The 12330-nt window shown below is 44.5% G+C and overlaps 1 protein-coding gene and 1 long non-coding RNA gene across 3 annotated transcripts; both read right to left on the bottom strand.

Moving 5' to 3' along the window:
* Window positions 1-160: 160 nt before the first annotated feature.
* LOC132457193 (uncharacterized) lies at window positions 161-3571 on the bottom strand. Its single transcript, XR_009525586.1, has 3 exons — window positions 3257-3571; window positions 2979-3040; window positions 161-409 (listed from the first exon to the last, which is right to left on the bottom strand). It is a non-coding gene; the product is annotated as an uncharacterized LOC132457193 (long non-coding RNA).
* A 1570-nt stretch (window positions 3572-5141) lies between these two features.
* On the bottom strand, window positions 5142-10349 carry zbtb24 (zinc finger and BTB domain containing 24). Of its 2 annotated transcripts, XM_060051226.1 has the most exons (7): window positions 10243-10349; window positions 8946-9863; window positions 8530-8697; window positions 8327-8410; window positions 7958-8041; window positions 7089-7170; window positions 5142-6484 (listed from the first exon to the last, which is right to left on the bottom strand). In XM_060051226.1, the coding sequence occupies exons 2-7, from the start codon at window positions 9844-9846 to the stop codon at window positions 5593-5595; spliced, it is 2211 nt and encodes a 736-aa protein (XP_059907209.1). In that variant the 5' UTR covers window positions 9847-9863; window positions 10243-10349; the 3' UTR covers window positions 5142-5592. The 2 variants fall into 2 exon arrangements, with proteins under 2 accessions (XP_059907209.1, XP_059907210.1); XM_060051227.1 differs by lacking the exon at window positions 10243-10349 and having other exon boundaries at window positions 8946-10236.
* Between the last annotated feature and the right edge of the window lie 1981 nt (window positions 10350-12330).

The following is a 12330-nucleotide window of genomic DNA, read 5'->3' as shown; positions in this document are numbered from 1 at the left end:
GTACCGGCTGCCTCTTCCTGATGTTCCAGACAACCATGAACCAGAGGGAGATGGCCCCGTCCCCGCCCCATGTAATAACGGCATTCAAGTTAGAAAAGACCTTGTGAGGAGGAGTAAAATAAATAAATAACCATAAACAACACCTGAAAATCTATATGAGCAATTTTATTTATTATTAATTATTTACTAATACTCTTTTTTTTTTAAGCTCAAATTTGGCTTTGGCCAAGAGCAGTCTCTCTCTCTCCACCAGTAAAAGTTGCTCTTGAACTCTTCTCAGTTGCCGCACTTTCTCCAAAAGGTCTCTCTGAATGAAGATCATGTCCTCCATGCTGTGTGTCGTCACTGGTGTGGGCTGGAGGATGGACTCTGAAATTAGTTTTGACAGAGTAAGATCTTCGTCAGAATTCTGTAAGAACAAAAAGAACAGCAGAAGGTTAAATTCAATTGTAAAGCCTAAATCAGCGTTTCCCCAGATTTGATCAACCCAAATGTAAGACTTTTTTTAGACTTTTTTAAGACCACTTCAATGAAAATTAAGACCTACATCGCACCCATTAAGCAGTCGTAAAACGCGGTCGTGCATATGTTATTCATGTTTTTTTGGAACATATGAAACATTCATGTCAATACATTAATGAATGTGCCAAAGGATAAGTGTGCACTCACCAATCAAAGAGCCAAACTGAGGGCCTAACTCAAAGTCTAGAGGCCTGATGTCTCTTAAGACCATGTACCCAGAAATGATAATAAACAATAAACAATACACAAAGTGATGGTGTGAAAGTGTAGCTGTATTTTTGGTTTAAATATCAAACTTTCAACACACAATATAAAATATAAACAAACAAACTCTTTTCAAATTGCTGTAGTTTCTCAGCATTCAAATTTCCTCAACCATTTCAATGAATCCAACACTTGCCTCGTTGACCTCTTTTACTAACTCCTTCGTAATGTATGGAGCCAGCCCGAACCCTAACCCTAACCCTAACCCATCCACAGACATGGTGACTAATGTATGATAGTAAGCATTATTGGCCCTTAACACTAATATTCGGAAACAACACTGCCTCAAAAGGATATTGGCCTAAGCAACACCAGTAGAGGCTATACTTTTCCCTGAACTTTTAAACGTTGCAAACGTGCAAAAACATAATTATATATTTATGTGGCATTCAGTCCAATGCTTAAAATATATCTGTGGCATTCAGTAGGTAAAGTGTGTAAAGTATGACCAAGTGTTTCTTTCTGTTCAATAGATAGAACTTTATCAATCCCCTGTAGGAGAAATGTGTTAATGTTTGTCCCTATAAAACAATAATGGCAAAAAAAAAAAAATACAAAACATGACGGTAACTCTAAAGTCAAACCGTCCAATCTGAAGGCTCTACTTAACCACTCCCCCTACTCACTTCCAGCAATGCAAAGCGAACAGAACTGAGGTGGGGAGGGCGTAGCTTAAAGGCACCCAGTGCAACTTTATGTAAACATTCAATGAAAAATAAACATTCAATTTCTAGTCTTTTTTACACGTAGTAAGTTTCAATAACTCCATACCATTACATATCGACATTCAAGGAGCAAAGATGAGACGTCGTTGTGTGGTGAGAACTGATAGAAAATCGTAAACAACAACAATCGCCGGTGGGGAGAAGCCATTTTTCCATTGACTGGAAGCCTGCTTTATTTATTGTAGGTTACAAAAAATAAAGAAAATGGCGGCATTGTTGTTGTTATCGATTTTGTATCAGTTCTCACCACACAACGACGTCTCATCTTTGCTGCTTAAATGTCGGTATGTAATGGTATGGAGTTATTGAAACTTACTACGTGTAAAAAAGACTAGAAATTGAATGTTTATTTTTAAGCCTCGAAAGTTGCACTGGGTGCCTTTAAGTAGTTTGTGACCGACCCAGAGGAACGCAACGCAAATTCAATGTGAACATGTATGAGGCTTTAATAAAATCCCGGACGATTTTGAAATTCCGCCCGGACACATTTATTTTTATAAGTGTCTCAAAAAGAGGGCATGTCTGGGCAAAAGAGGACGTCTGGTCACCCTTCGTAAGGGGAACCCATTTGATTCCTCTGTTCCAATGTTAAATAGTGGCGCAAGTTGGTGGGCGCTATCCTGGTAATTTCTCTGCGTGAGAAATACGAAGTGTGGCGTGTGAGCGTGTGCATGGGTCGAATTGCGTGTCTCACGCCGAATGCGTGAGACTTGAGAGCCCTGCTTCCCCATGATGTGGCGTCTCCTCTCGACTGATTATGTTTGTTGAGAATGCCGCCGCGAAAACCCAAAGTATTGTTCGCGCATACTCCAATAAATGAGACGTTCTCTGACGTTACGCAAAACCCCGATACGCAAAACGCCCCCTATTTTCCCCTTGTGTTACAGTCCGGTTGACTACGAAAACATATACTAGTAGGAAATTTAAGACCATCTTTAAAAAATTAAGACTTGGGTAACGCAATTTAAGACTTTTTAAGGCCTTAATTTAGGAACATGAAATTTAAGACATTTTTTAGACTTTTAAGACCCCGCGGCTACCCTGTAAATGTTAGGACTCAGATTGTGAAGAGGAGGGCTAATAAAGCCTTTCAATGACGGTGAGAACTGAGATTTCCATCTCTGCAGTCATCTCATCTAGGAAATCAAATTCCAGTAACAGCCTAGGCTACTGTTTTACTGCGTTACAGCAAACAGCAATACATAACTGTAATTACACTACTTTTGTAACACATTTCTCCCAACACTGGATGGTAGGGGCAGAAAGACACTCATGCTGAAAAGTCAATTTCTCCCCTCCTCTTTTGTTTGACATTGAATAGCTGGATGTGCCCAGGGGACACAGTACCTCCTCAAACTCTTCACTGTGGATGTGATGCCACCAGCTCCATGCCAACAACAGAGCCAGTTTTCCTAAACAATATCAAAATGTATGGTGTGAGTCAGTGTCTGATAGTTATAAACTTACATTTTGTTGAACTTCAAGTTCAATGTGGGGAGGTACGATGACTTGGGTGGGTGCAGCTCCAGCTTGGTTGGGAAGAACATCAAGGACCACCATAGTATCTACAGAAAAGCAACAGAATCAGGAAAATTGGGCCATTAGTTAGGTAGTAGAATGTAGGCTCTGTTCACACACAGTAGCCTACTAGCCTAAAGGCCTAAGTGAAAAAAAAGAAACTTAATCAATGGGATCAACGTAATGATCAATAGCTAACAGCTAGTGACAGTCGCTTGTGAGCTTACCTGTTCTGTATCTGCTGTAGAAGCTGCATACAGCTGTTGTATCCGCCGGGGTCTCCAGTGTCCACCCCTCCTTGAACTCCTCCTACCAGCGATTCCCCTATAACTTCCAAAATCCTCTCCTCCAAGGCGTTCCGTCCTCTGTTTCACAGAGGACATCCCTCCTCCTGTCTTCTTCATCTCCCTCGCCCTCTCAGCAGCTTTTTTTTGACGAGGGATTTTACGTCTGCCCATTTCTTTTGAATAGCACTCGCATCGCGCTCAATCTCCCCCACTGCAGTGCGGACACCAATTGGGCAACTTTCGCCCATGCCCTCTTCTTATATACGTTTTTGCTGCGCTTGGCACTGTTGTCCTCCATTTCTTCAATGATAGTAGTATAGTAACTCCACAGAATTAACGGTTTATTCTCCGCGAGAACCAAAACATAAACATCAACAAAGTACAGGTAATATAGCAACGGGGCCAGCCCCCTCCGCTGCTCCAGCAACAACAAGTGCGCACGAGGATGAACATTACATGCATTCCTCTACTACGTTAACAATCTAAGAACTTCAGAAAACAAAGAAGTTCAATAAGTTTTAACTTAAGAAAATGTTTGTGAATCCGGCCCCTGGCCCTTTTCCCACGCACTTTGCCTGCTCCGACGCCGCCATGAAAAGCCTGGTCAACGGTGCCGATTGGCGCCGAAAGACTGGGTATGCATACATTTTCTGAAAGAGAATAAGAAAAAAGAACAACAAGTACCTGTAAATTCAAGTGTGTACAGTCAATTATATATTCAAGTATAACAGAGGTTGCCTCAGGGCAAATGCCTAAATCATTATTTGTCTGTGTGCATTAATTTAAAGAGGGGAGGCAACCTCTACTTTTCAATAGCACCTGCTACCGAACAACACCTAGATAGATTCTTTATTGTCCTTTAAGGAACGGTAATGAACAACTTACCGTTTGCAAGCTATCCGCAATGTCAACAGCAACTGATGTAGCAGAAATGTTCTCCGATGAAATTTAAATCCCCGCAACGTCTACAGCAAGCAGATCTTTTTGCCGTTGAAATCCCCGAAACGATCCCGAAACGACGTGATTGGTTAAAAGGAAGCCCAAAGTAAGAAACGTGATTGGCTCATTTTGGGCTTACTTTGGGCTTACTTTCCCAAAGTAAGAAACGTGATTGGCTCATTTTGGGCTTACTTTGGGCTTACTTTTGCGGAACTGGCAGAACACAGAAGTAGCGGGATCGATGCCCGCATCCTCCAGCTTTTACTTTTTTTCAACCTACATTTCTTTCTGACAATATATCAATAGCCTTTTTGCTTACATTGTAAATTTTGCAAATACGTTCTGTAATTGAGAAAGGTATAATTGTTTTTTGTTCTAGGGTTTCCGGATTGGTTTGCAAGGGTTGGGTTGTACGTACTAGTAGTAGTGACTAGGGTACCAATGGGGGCAGTTTGTAATGTCTTTTGCTGAAGGAAAAAGTCCTTTGCTTGTTCTAGATTTAACTCGAGCCTGTGTTGTTGGTACATGCCGGCAAAACCACTAAGGTCCCCGTTTTTCACTTCAGCAGTCTGGTCACCATAGGGGTTACTAAAGGAAGGGTTCAAGCCATTGGATTCCTATTAGGTTCAGTTTTTAGGGTTTGATTTCAGCCTCAAAAGTTTGGTTCCAATGGGTAAAAAATTTCAAGGAAATTACCGTATTGGTGGTGGGTTTTAGTGCATTCAATTCAATGTTCATTCACCAGTTTTACTATAGTGCCTTAAATACACCCTATGAGGACTTTATTTAAGTCCTCATAAAGTGCCACAATAATTTTCCATGCCTGTGGCAGAGATATTCCTCAGCACACAAACACCTTCAATCAAGAGCTGCCATACAAAGTAGGCCTATTTCATCTGTTTATTGGAGGAAAATTGAGCACAAGTAGCGATCGATATTATACAAATCAAAATGTATTGGTTTTTTCTCTCCCCATGGTTTAAGGTTCTAGAGTTGTCTCTATTTTGAATGAATCATCAGTTTTAATACATAATAGTAATAGTGATAATGTTTTAATTTTCCACGTGATCCAGTATCACATTTTTGGGGTCCTTTATGCATTGAAAACAATGTTAAATTGTCTTTATAAAAACATACAAATTGTAATCAATTAGGCTTAATAAAAAACAACAGGCTCAACAGCATTTTCTTTTAGTTTCTTGGAAATATCAAAATGCTATCCATACTTATCCAGACAGATTGAAATTCAGATGGATATACAGTACATTGCTCGGAACTTAAATGAGCACCAGAAGTCCCGGCCGGTCCGTCACCTCCTCCTCGCCCCCGGCCACACCTCAGCTCTGGGGCAGGCTGGTCGTGTAGAGATAGGAGACGGTGCCCGCCTGGATCTGGAAGGTCTGTCCCTGGATGTGGTGGCTGCTGAGCTGCTGGCTGGTCTGGCTGATGGAGATGGGCTGGTTGCTCTGGCTGCTGACGTGGATGGCCTGGGCGTGCAACGGCCTGGGGGGCGGCTGCAGGGTCTGCAGCTGTGGGAGGGGCCGGTGCGGTATGTGGAGGGGCTGGGGGGGTCCGTGTTGGGACTGCAGGTGCTCCATGGCCTCCTTGCTCAGGGTGATGACGTGCATTTGCTCGGGCTGCCCGCCTCGGCTGGCCTGGACCTGGCCATCCAGCACGCCCACGGTCTGGATGTGCTGGCTCGGGTCCACCATGCCTCCGTGGCCGGTGGTGACCAGGGTCAGGTTCTGGATGTGGCTGGACGACGGCGGCTGCTGCTGCTGCTGCTCTCCCTCCCTGCCGGTGCCGGTCGGGGGGGTGATAATGCTAATCCCCTGGGTCTGATCGCCCACAAAGTTGAGGTGGTCCACCTCGGCTGTCACCACCAGCTGGATCTCCTGCTCCCGACCCCCGGAGGGCAGCTGGTACTGCTGCAGCTGCAGGAGGTTCCGCACCTCCTCCGGTGCCTCCTCCGTCGCCGCGGTTACCGGACCCCCGGCCACCGGTGCCTCGGAGGACGGTGGCTGGTCGCCGACTGTTGCGGCGCCTGCGACGCGCTCCTTGTTGTGCGTTTTAACGTGGGTCTTCAGGTTGTCGGGGCGACTGAAGGAGGCCGAGCAGAAGGAGCAGGTGAAGGGCTGCCTCCCGGAGTGAGAGGCCACGTGACGCCTCCGGGCGCTGGAGTCGGAGAACGACTTCTTACAGAGCGGGCAGTCGTACGGCTTCTCGCCCCTGGGGAACACAGCGCTAGCGGTAAGCATCACCGGGTGGATAGGGATTACATGCTCAACATAGGGATGCACCAATTTATCGGCTTTACATCGGCATCAAGCGACGTTGGCCTCGTGGACTGCCATCGGCTCATTGGCAAATAAGATGACATTCACACACTGCTGTGTGGCCAAAAATCTTCTTTTTCATGTGAGAGAAGGTCAAATTAAATGTGTACCATTGAATTTGTGCTCATTAAAGATAGTGTGATGGAGGGGTGAATACTAACAAAAGTATTCACCCAAGTGGGTGCTACAAAATGGTGGTGGTTATTGAGGTCCCCCCTTCACTGTAAAGCGTCTTTGAGTGTCTAGAAAAGCGATTCCTTAATTATTATTATTAAATCAATTAAAAAAAGATTGGAATCGGCCTTCAGCCAAACTGTTATGTCTAACATAGGTATCGTTGTTGGCCAAGAATTTCACAATCTGTGCCTTCCTTGTTTGAAAGTTAAAACAAAGAATGTAGACATTACCAAGCAAAGGTTAAAGTAATTGTTTATTTCCCACATTAATTATTGTAATATTTGCAAATGGCCACCTGATGCTCAACGTGCATCCCTTACCGATGAATCCTGATGTGGGTCTGCAACGTGCTCTTGGCTGTGAAACACTTTCCACAGATCTCGCAGGTGAACGGCTTCTCTCCTGGAAGGAAGAGAAGTCATGTGTTCACAAGCTCACAGTAGATGGATGATGTCAGATGAGACTACAATCTCGCCGAGAGATGCAAAATTGAATCGAATACACAGTTATTATATCAGCGAGTACTGGCACACTTTTTTTTGTAGCCAATTGTGCCTGCTGGTAACGGTTATAGAGCAAGCGGGATACACTTCTATACAGAGATTTCAATGTAATGTGCGTTGGGTAAATTTACAAAATGTGAGACATCTCTAGTTTCTTTTGGTTTTTAGTTGGTCTATATTTCAGGGCAGGCTACTTTGTAATTTGCTGATCAAACAACGACTCTATAGAAAGGTGTGTAACTCGTCTCCTGGGCAGGTATACACACAATAATTATTAATTAATTAAATTAATCTAAAACTGTATAAATGTGATGTCTGCACAAGACAACAAAGCAAATCCTCTTGCAATATTTTGTAATCTATACGGTTGGCGAGTACCCTTTACTTTAATACACATTTGCACTGCTATTCTGGACCACACCCGTAGTGACCAGGTGACCTGTGTGTATCCCGCCCACACCAGGTGGGACCATGTTACCTGTGTGTATCCCGCCAACACCAGGTTGGACCATGTTACCTGTGTGTATCCCACCAACACCAGGTTGGACCATGTTACCTATGTGTGTCCCGCCAACACCAGGTTGGACCATGTTACCTGTGTGTCCCGCCAAGCCCAGGTGGGACCATGTTACCTGTGTGTATCCCACCCATAGCAGGTGGGACAATGTGAACTGTGTGTTCCTTACCTGTGTGTGTTCTCAGGTGTTTCTTCAGCTGTGCCGTGTCCATGAACCTGTGATGACACAGCTCACACTCTGGCAAAGATTTACCTATTATTATAAAAAAAAATAATAGATTGTATACTTATTATACATATACACAATTCAAGTTAAACAGGTGAAAATAGTAGAAATCTTAACCATATGTTACCAGGGTCCCGTGCAGGGGGTTTACTTCTAACCAGTATAAACTATTGGTGAAAAAAAGCTCCTGCCAATTGAAGAACTGGTGGAACACCCATCACCAGTATAAAGAACTGGTGGAACACCTTTTACCAGTATAAAGAACTGGTGGAAGAGCTCCTACCAGTACAATTACTGGGTGAAATAGCTCACCAGTATGCACTCTGTAATGGCTCTTCAGTTGTCTCCGTTGTGTAAAGTTCTTCCCACATTTATCACAGCTGAATGACATCTGTTCTGAGGACGCAAAGCAAAGCAACCAACCGACAAGCAGACGGTGCAACCTCTGGTCAGACACTTTTTATGAAAGCGTATCATATTTATAACTTCACAACACAATGCTCCCGACGCCATACCTTGGTGGAGGTTCATGTGCTCCTGGAGGGAGTGTTTGGTGGACAGGGCCTTGGAGCACACAGTGCAGACGAAGGGCTTCTGTCCCGTGTGCATGCGCTGGTGGACCAGCAGGGAGTGCTTCTGGGTGAAGGCCTTCCCACACACGGTGCACCCGAACGGCTTCTCTCCTGGAACACCAAGGTTAGGGATTAGGACGGGATTGTTGTGAAACATATATTGCTCATCTTCTTTGGGGTCGTCATAATACACACAAATTCGACGCGTGTCTTTTTGTGTGTGTGTGTGTGTGTGTGAGTGAGTCTGACAGACAGACAGACAGACAGACAGACAGACAGACAGACAGACAGACAGACAGACAGACAGACAGACAGACAGACAGACAGACAGACAGAGAGCCTGAAAGTACATTATTTACCCGTATGCGTCCTTAGGTGAATCTTTAAGAACATGTGGTTCTTAAACACCTTCCCACAGTCGTCGCATCGTGCTTCAGTCTCGGGGTACTTCCTCTTCCTTCCCGGTCTCCCTGGCTCTCGGGTCTCCGGAGGGATGCTGGCCACCCTGTAACCCACGTATTTTATCGGTGGTCTCACTTTGCGCTTACTATGCCGACTGCGCTCGGCCTCAGGTTGGTAATCTGCGTCGTCGGAATCTTTACGTTGCGACTCAACCGGGTTATCGTCCTCTCTGGAGCCAGCCGGTTCGTCTACGACACCCTGTCCTACATCTGCGATGTGACGTGCTACTGTCCTCTCCATATTGGATTCCCCTTGCTGGGAGGCATGTCGTGGTACCACTGTGGCAGGGACGGAAACGACTCTCCGTGGACGCCCCCGTTTGCGCTTCGGCCGATTCAACGTCTCTGGATCTTCCGCTTCTGCGGCGTCCGCCCCGATCTCTCCATCCTCGGGCCACGCCTGTGCCGTCCGGAGGCCGGAGAGGGCCTGCACCAGTCCAGTGACGCCCAGCAGACGGGCCGCCGCGAGGAGTTGCTCAGCGGAGCTCTGCTCAACAGACACCTGAGCGCTGTAGATGAACTCTAACACCGTGGAGAAAGCCTTGGCCACCATGCCCTCCAGCGTGTAGGTGGACTGCCCTGTTGGTTCCTGTGCGTTGAACATGGAGGAGAAGTAGTCGCTGCTTGCGGCCAGAATGACCTTGTGTGCTTTAAAGTGCACATCTTCCACTATCAGTGTGATGTCGCACAGCAGCCCTCTTACTCTCAGGTCATCACATTTGCTCAGGATGCTGCCCTTATGGGACTCAGAGCAGAGGGCCACATGGGGGAGTGTTGCGTCTGGCGTCGCTCCATTCATCTCTAGTCACCAACACTCTGTTTGGAAAAGAAGAGGAAAAGCCACCTAGACAGTCATTCATAATACCAAGCGTTAGACGCGGACTACATTCCAGGGTATGGGGTGTGTGTGAGTGCATAAATGTCAGCGAACTGGTCATACGAATTTTAATAAGTTAACGTCGGGTCTTTCAATGGCTTTGTAACGTTAAAGTTATGGCCTTATAGCAGATGCTATTGGGCCAAAATGTTACTAACAATACACTCGCTAGCTCGCGCCACTGTAATACGCCACGTCTGACTTAGATCGGAAATAGCATAATGCAGCCATAGGTTTTCATATAAATCATAAAGGTATACTATGCTTGAGCAGCGTAACCGCAGTGGTATTTATAATACTGTGCTTTTAGGACCTTACCTTGGGTTGCTGCGAAGCGGATATTTATATATATGTTCTCGCGGTAACTGCGCAGCATGTTCTCGCGATAACTGCGCAGTCCCCGTGATTATCAACGCCTTTTTTCTTTAGGGTTTATTGGTAACATAACTGCTGTTTTCCCCAAAAGCCCTGATATGTAAAAGTTGGTGTGTTCTGCCTTTTTTAGTGTCAGTGAAAAAGGTGGTCTCTCTGGTTATTGTACTCATTAAAATTAACATTGTTTATACATGCTCAACAGTTTCTGGTTGGTAACAGTATTGGCATTTCCCAGTTGGATGCTTGGCTATTTTATGCAATGAATAATTCAGAACTGCATGACCGATTCTGAAACGAGTGATTATATTTTCATCCCTACGTTTGAAGCCCACCTTCCTCCCACCACCAACGTGTCTTTGTATATTGTATAAATGTCGACCTGTTTGCCCCAATGCTCCTGCCATGTATTTTGTGCATGTATTCTGATGAAGGATTTTACTTCAGCTTTGCTCAGTGGAACCTGTAGGTCTACATGTGATATCTTGAGTGCTTGTTTGGCCAGAATATCCACTTGCTCATTTCCCTTCACACCAACATGAGCAGGAACCCAGATAAAACGTGTGAATATGCCCTTCATTTGCAGTCTGTACATTATAAGAAACACTTCATTGATTAGATCCAATCTAAATGACGACCTTCCTGATCTAATGCTGGATAGAGCTGAAAAACTGTCAGAAGCAATAACTGTGTTGAGTATCTCCTTCTCCTCTATCCACTGTAATGCCAATATCACTGCCCACAGCTCTGTGGTGTATACAGATACATGGTCTGATACCCTTTTCTTAATGCAAGTATCACTCACCGGGATGCATACTGCTGCACCTGCTCTCCCTTTGACTGGATCTTTGGAGCCATCTGTGAAAATGAATACTGAGTTTGTGAAATGTTGATCAAAATAGTTCTTGACTATGCGACACACTGTTGCAATGTCTGGAATTATTCTTCAATTCCAGCTGTATATTGAGGCCAACACATAACCAGGGAGGAATTGATGAGAATGAAACTGTAGAACTGTATTGTAGTTGACATAACCCAACAGTTGCTGCTTTAGCATCACCAACCCATCCAAAACTCATAAGATGAGACTCATTGTGTTCCCAGCAGTCTTTCAAAACGCTCTTTGCAGGATGTGTATCACAGTGCCCCTGAAGATTAACCCAGTATGCAAGCATTAACTTGATTCTTCTTATTCTCAGAGGCATTTCTCCCATCTCAACCGGCATTGCTGACACTGGAGATGTTTTAAATGAACCACCACAGATTCTCAAGGCCTGCGCTCGTAACACATCCAGTTTCTTAAGATGTATTTCTGCTGCTGACATGAAAGCTATACACCCATAATCAAACACAGATCTCATCAGTGCCAGATATATGTTTAGTAGAGATGATCTACTCGCTCCCCACTCCTGTCCTGCCAAACAACGAAGTATATTAAAGACCTTTTTGCATTTATTCTGAACCTTTGTTATGTGAGTGTTCCATAAGCTCCGTAAGCTTTTGGTCAAACCATACACCAAGAAATCTGATCGTTTTAACTTGTTCGAGGGGTTGTTCATACAGTTTTATTGATATGGCTATAATTGTATGTGGTCTAGAAAAACAGATCACCTGAGTTTTTGCCACAGACAGTTTGAATCCCCATTGTTTTGTCCATCCCTCCACTTGACCCACCGCAGCTTGAACTTTTATTTTTACAAAAGAGACATTGCGGCCTCTCACAAAGCCCCGTCATCTGCATACTAAGACTTTCCCACACCTTGGTCAACCAGAGAAAAAATGTCATTTATCATGATGTTGAACAGCAATGGACTACAAACGCTTCCTTGTGGAGTTCCATTCTCCACCAATGAACATTTTAGTATTCTGTAACTACTTTTACTTGAATTTTCCTATCAAGTAAAACATTTTAAACCCAGTTATACGCTCTACCACCAATTCCGAAAGATTTCAACTTAATAAGTAGTCCTTCCTTCCAGAGCATGTCATAAGCCTTTTCTACATCAAAGAAGACGGCTCCTTGTTAGTCTGTGC

Source organism: Gadus macrocephalus, chromosome 5 (genome assembly GCF_031168955.1).
Source record: "Gadus macrocephalus chromosome 5, ASM3116895v1".
NCBI classification, from domain to species: domain Eukaryota; kingdom Metazoa; phylum Chordata; class Actinopteri; order Gadiformes; family Gadidae; genus Gadus; species Gadus macrocephalus.
This window is presented reverse-complemented; position numbering and strand designations above follow the sequence as displayed.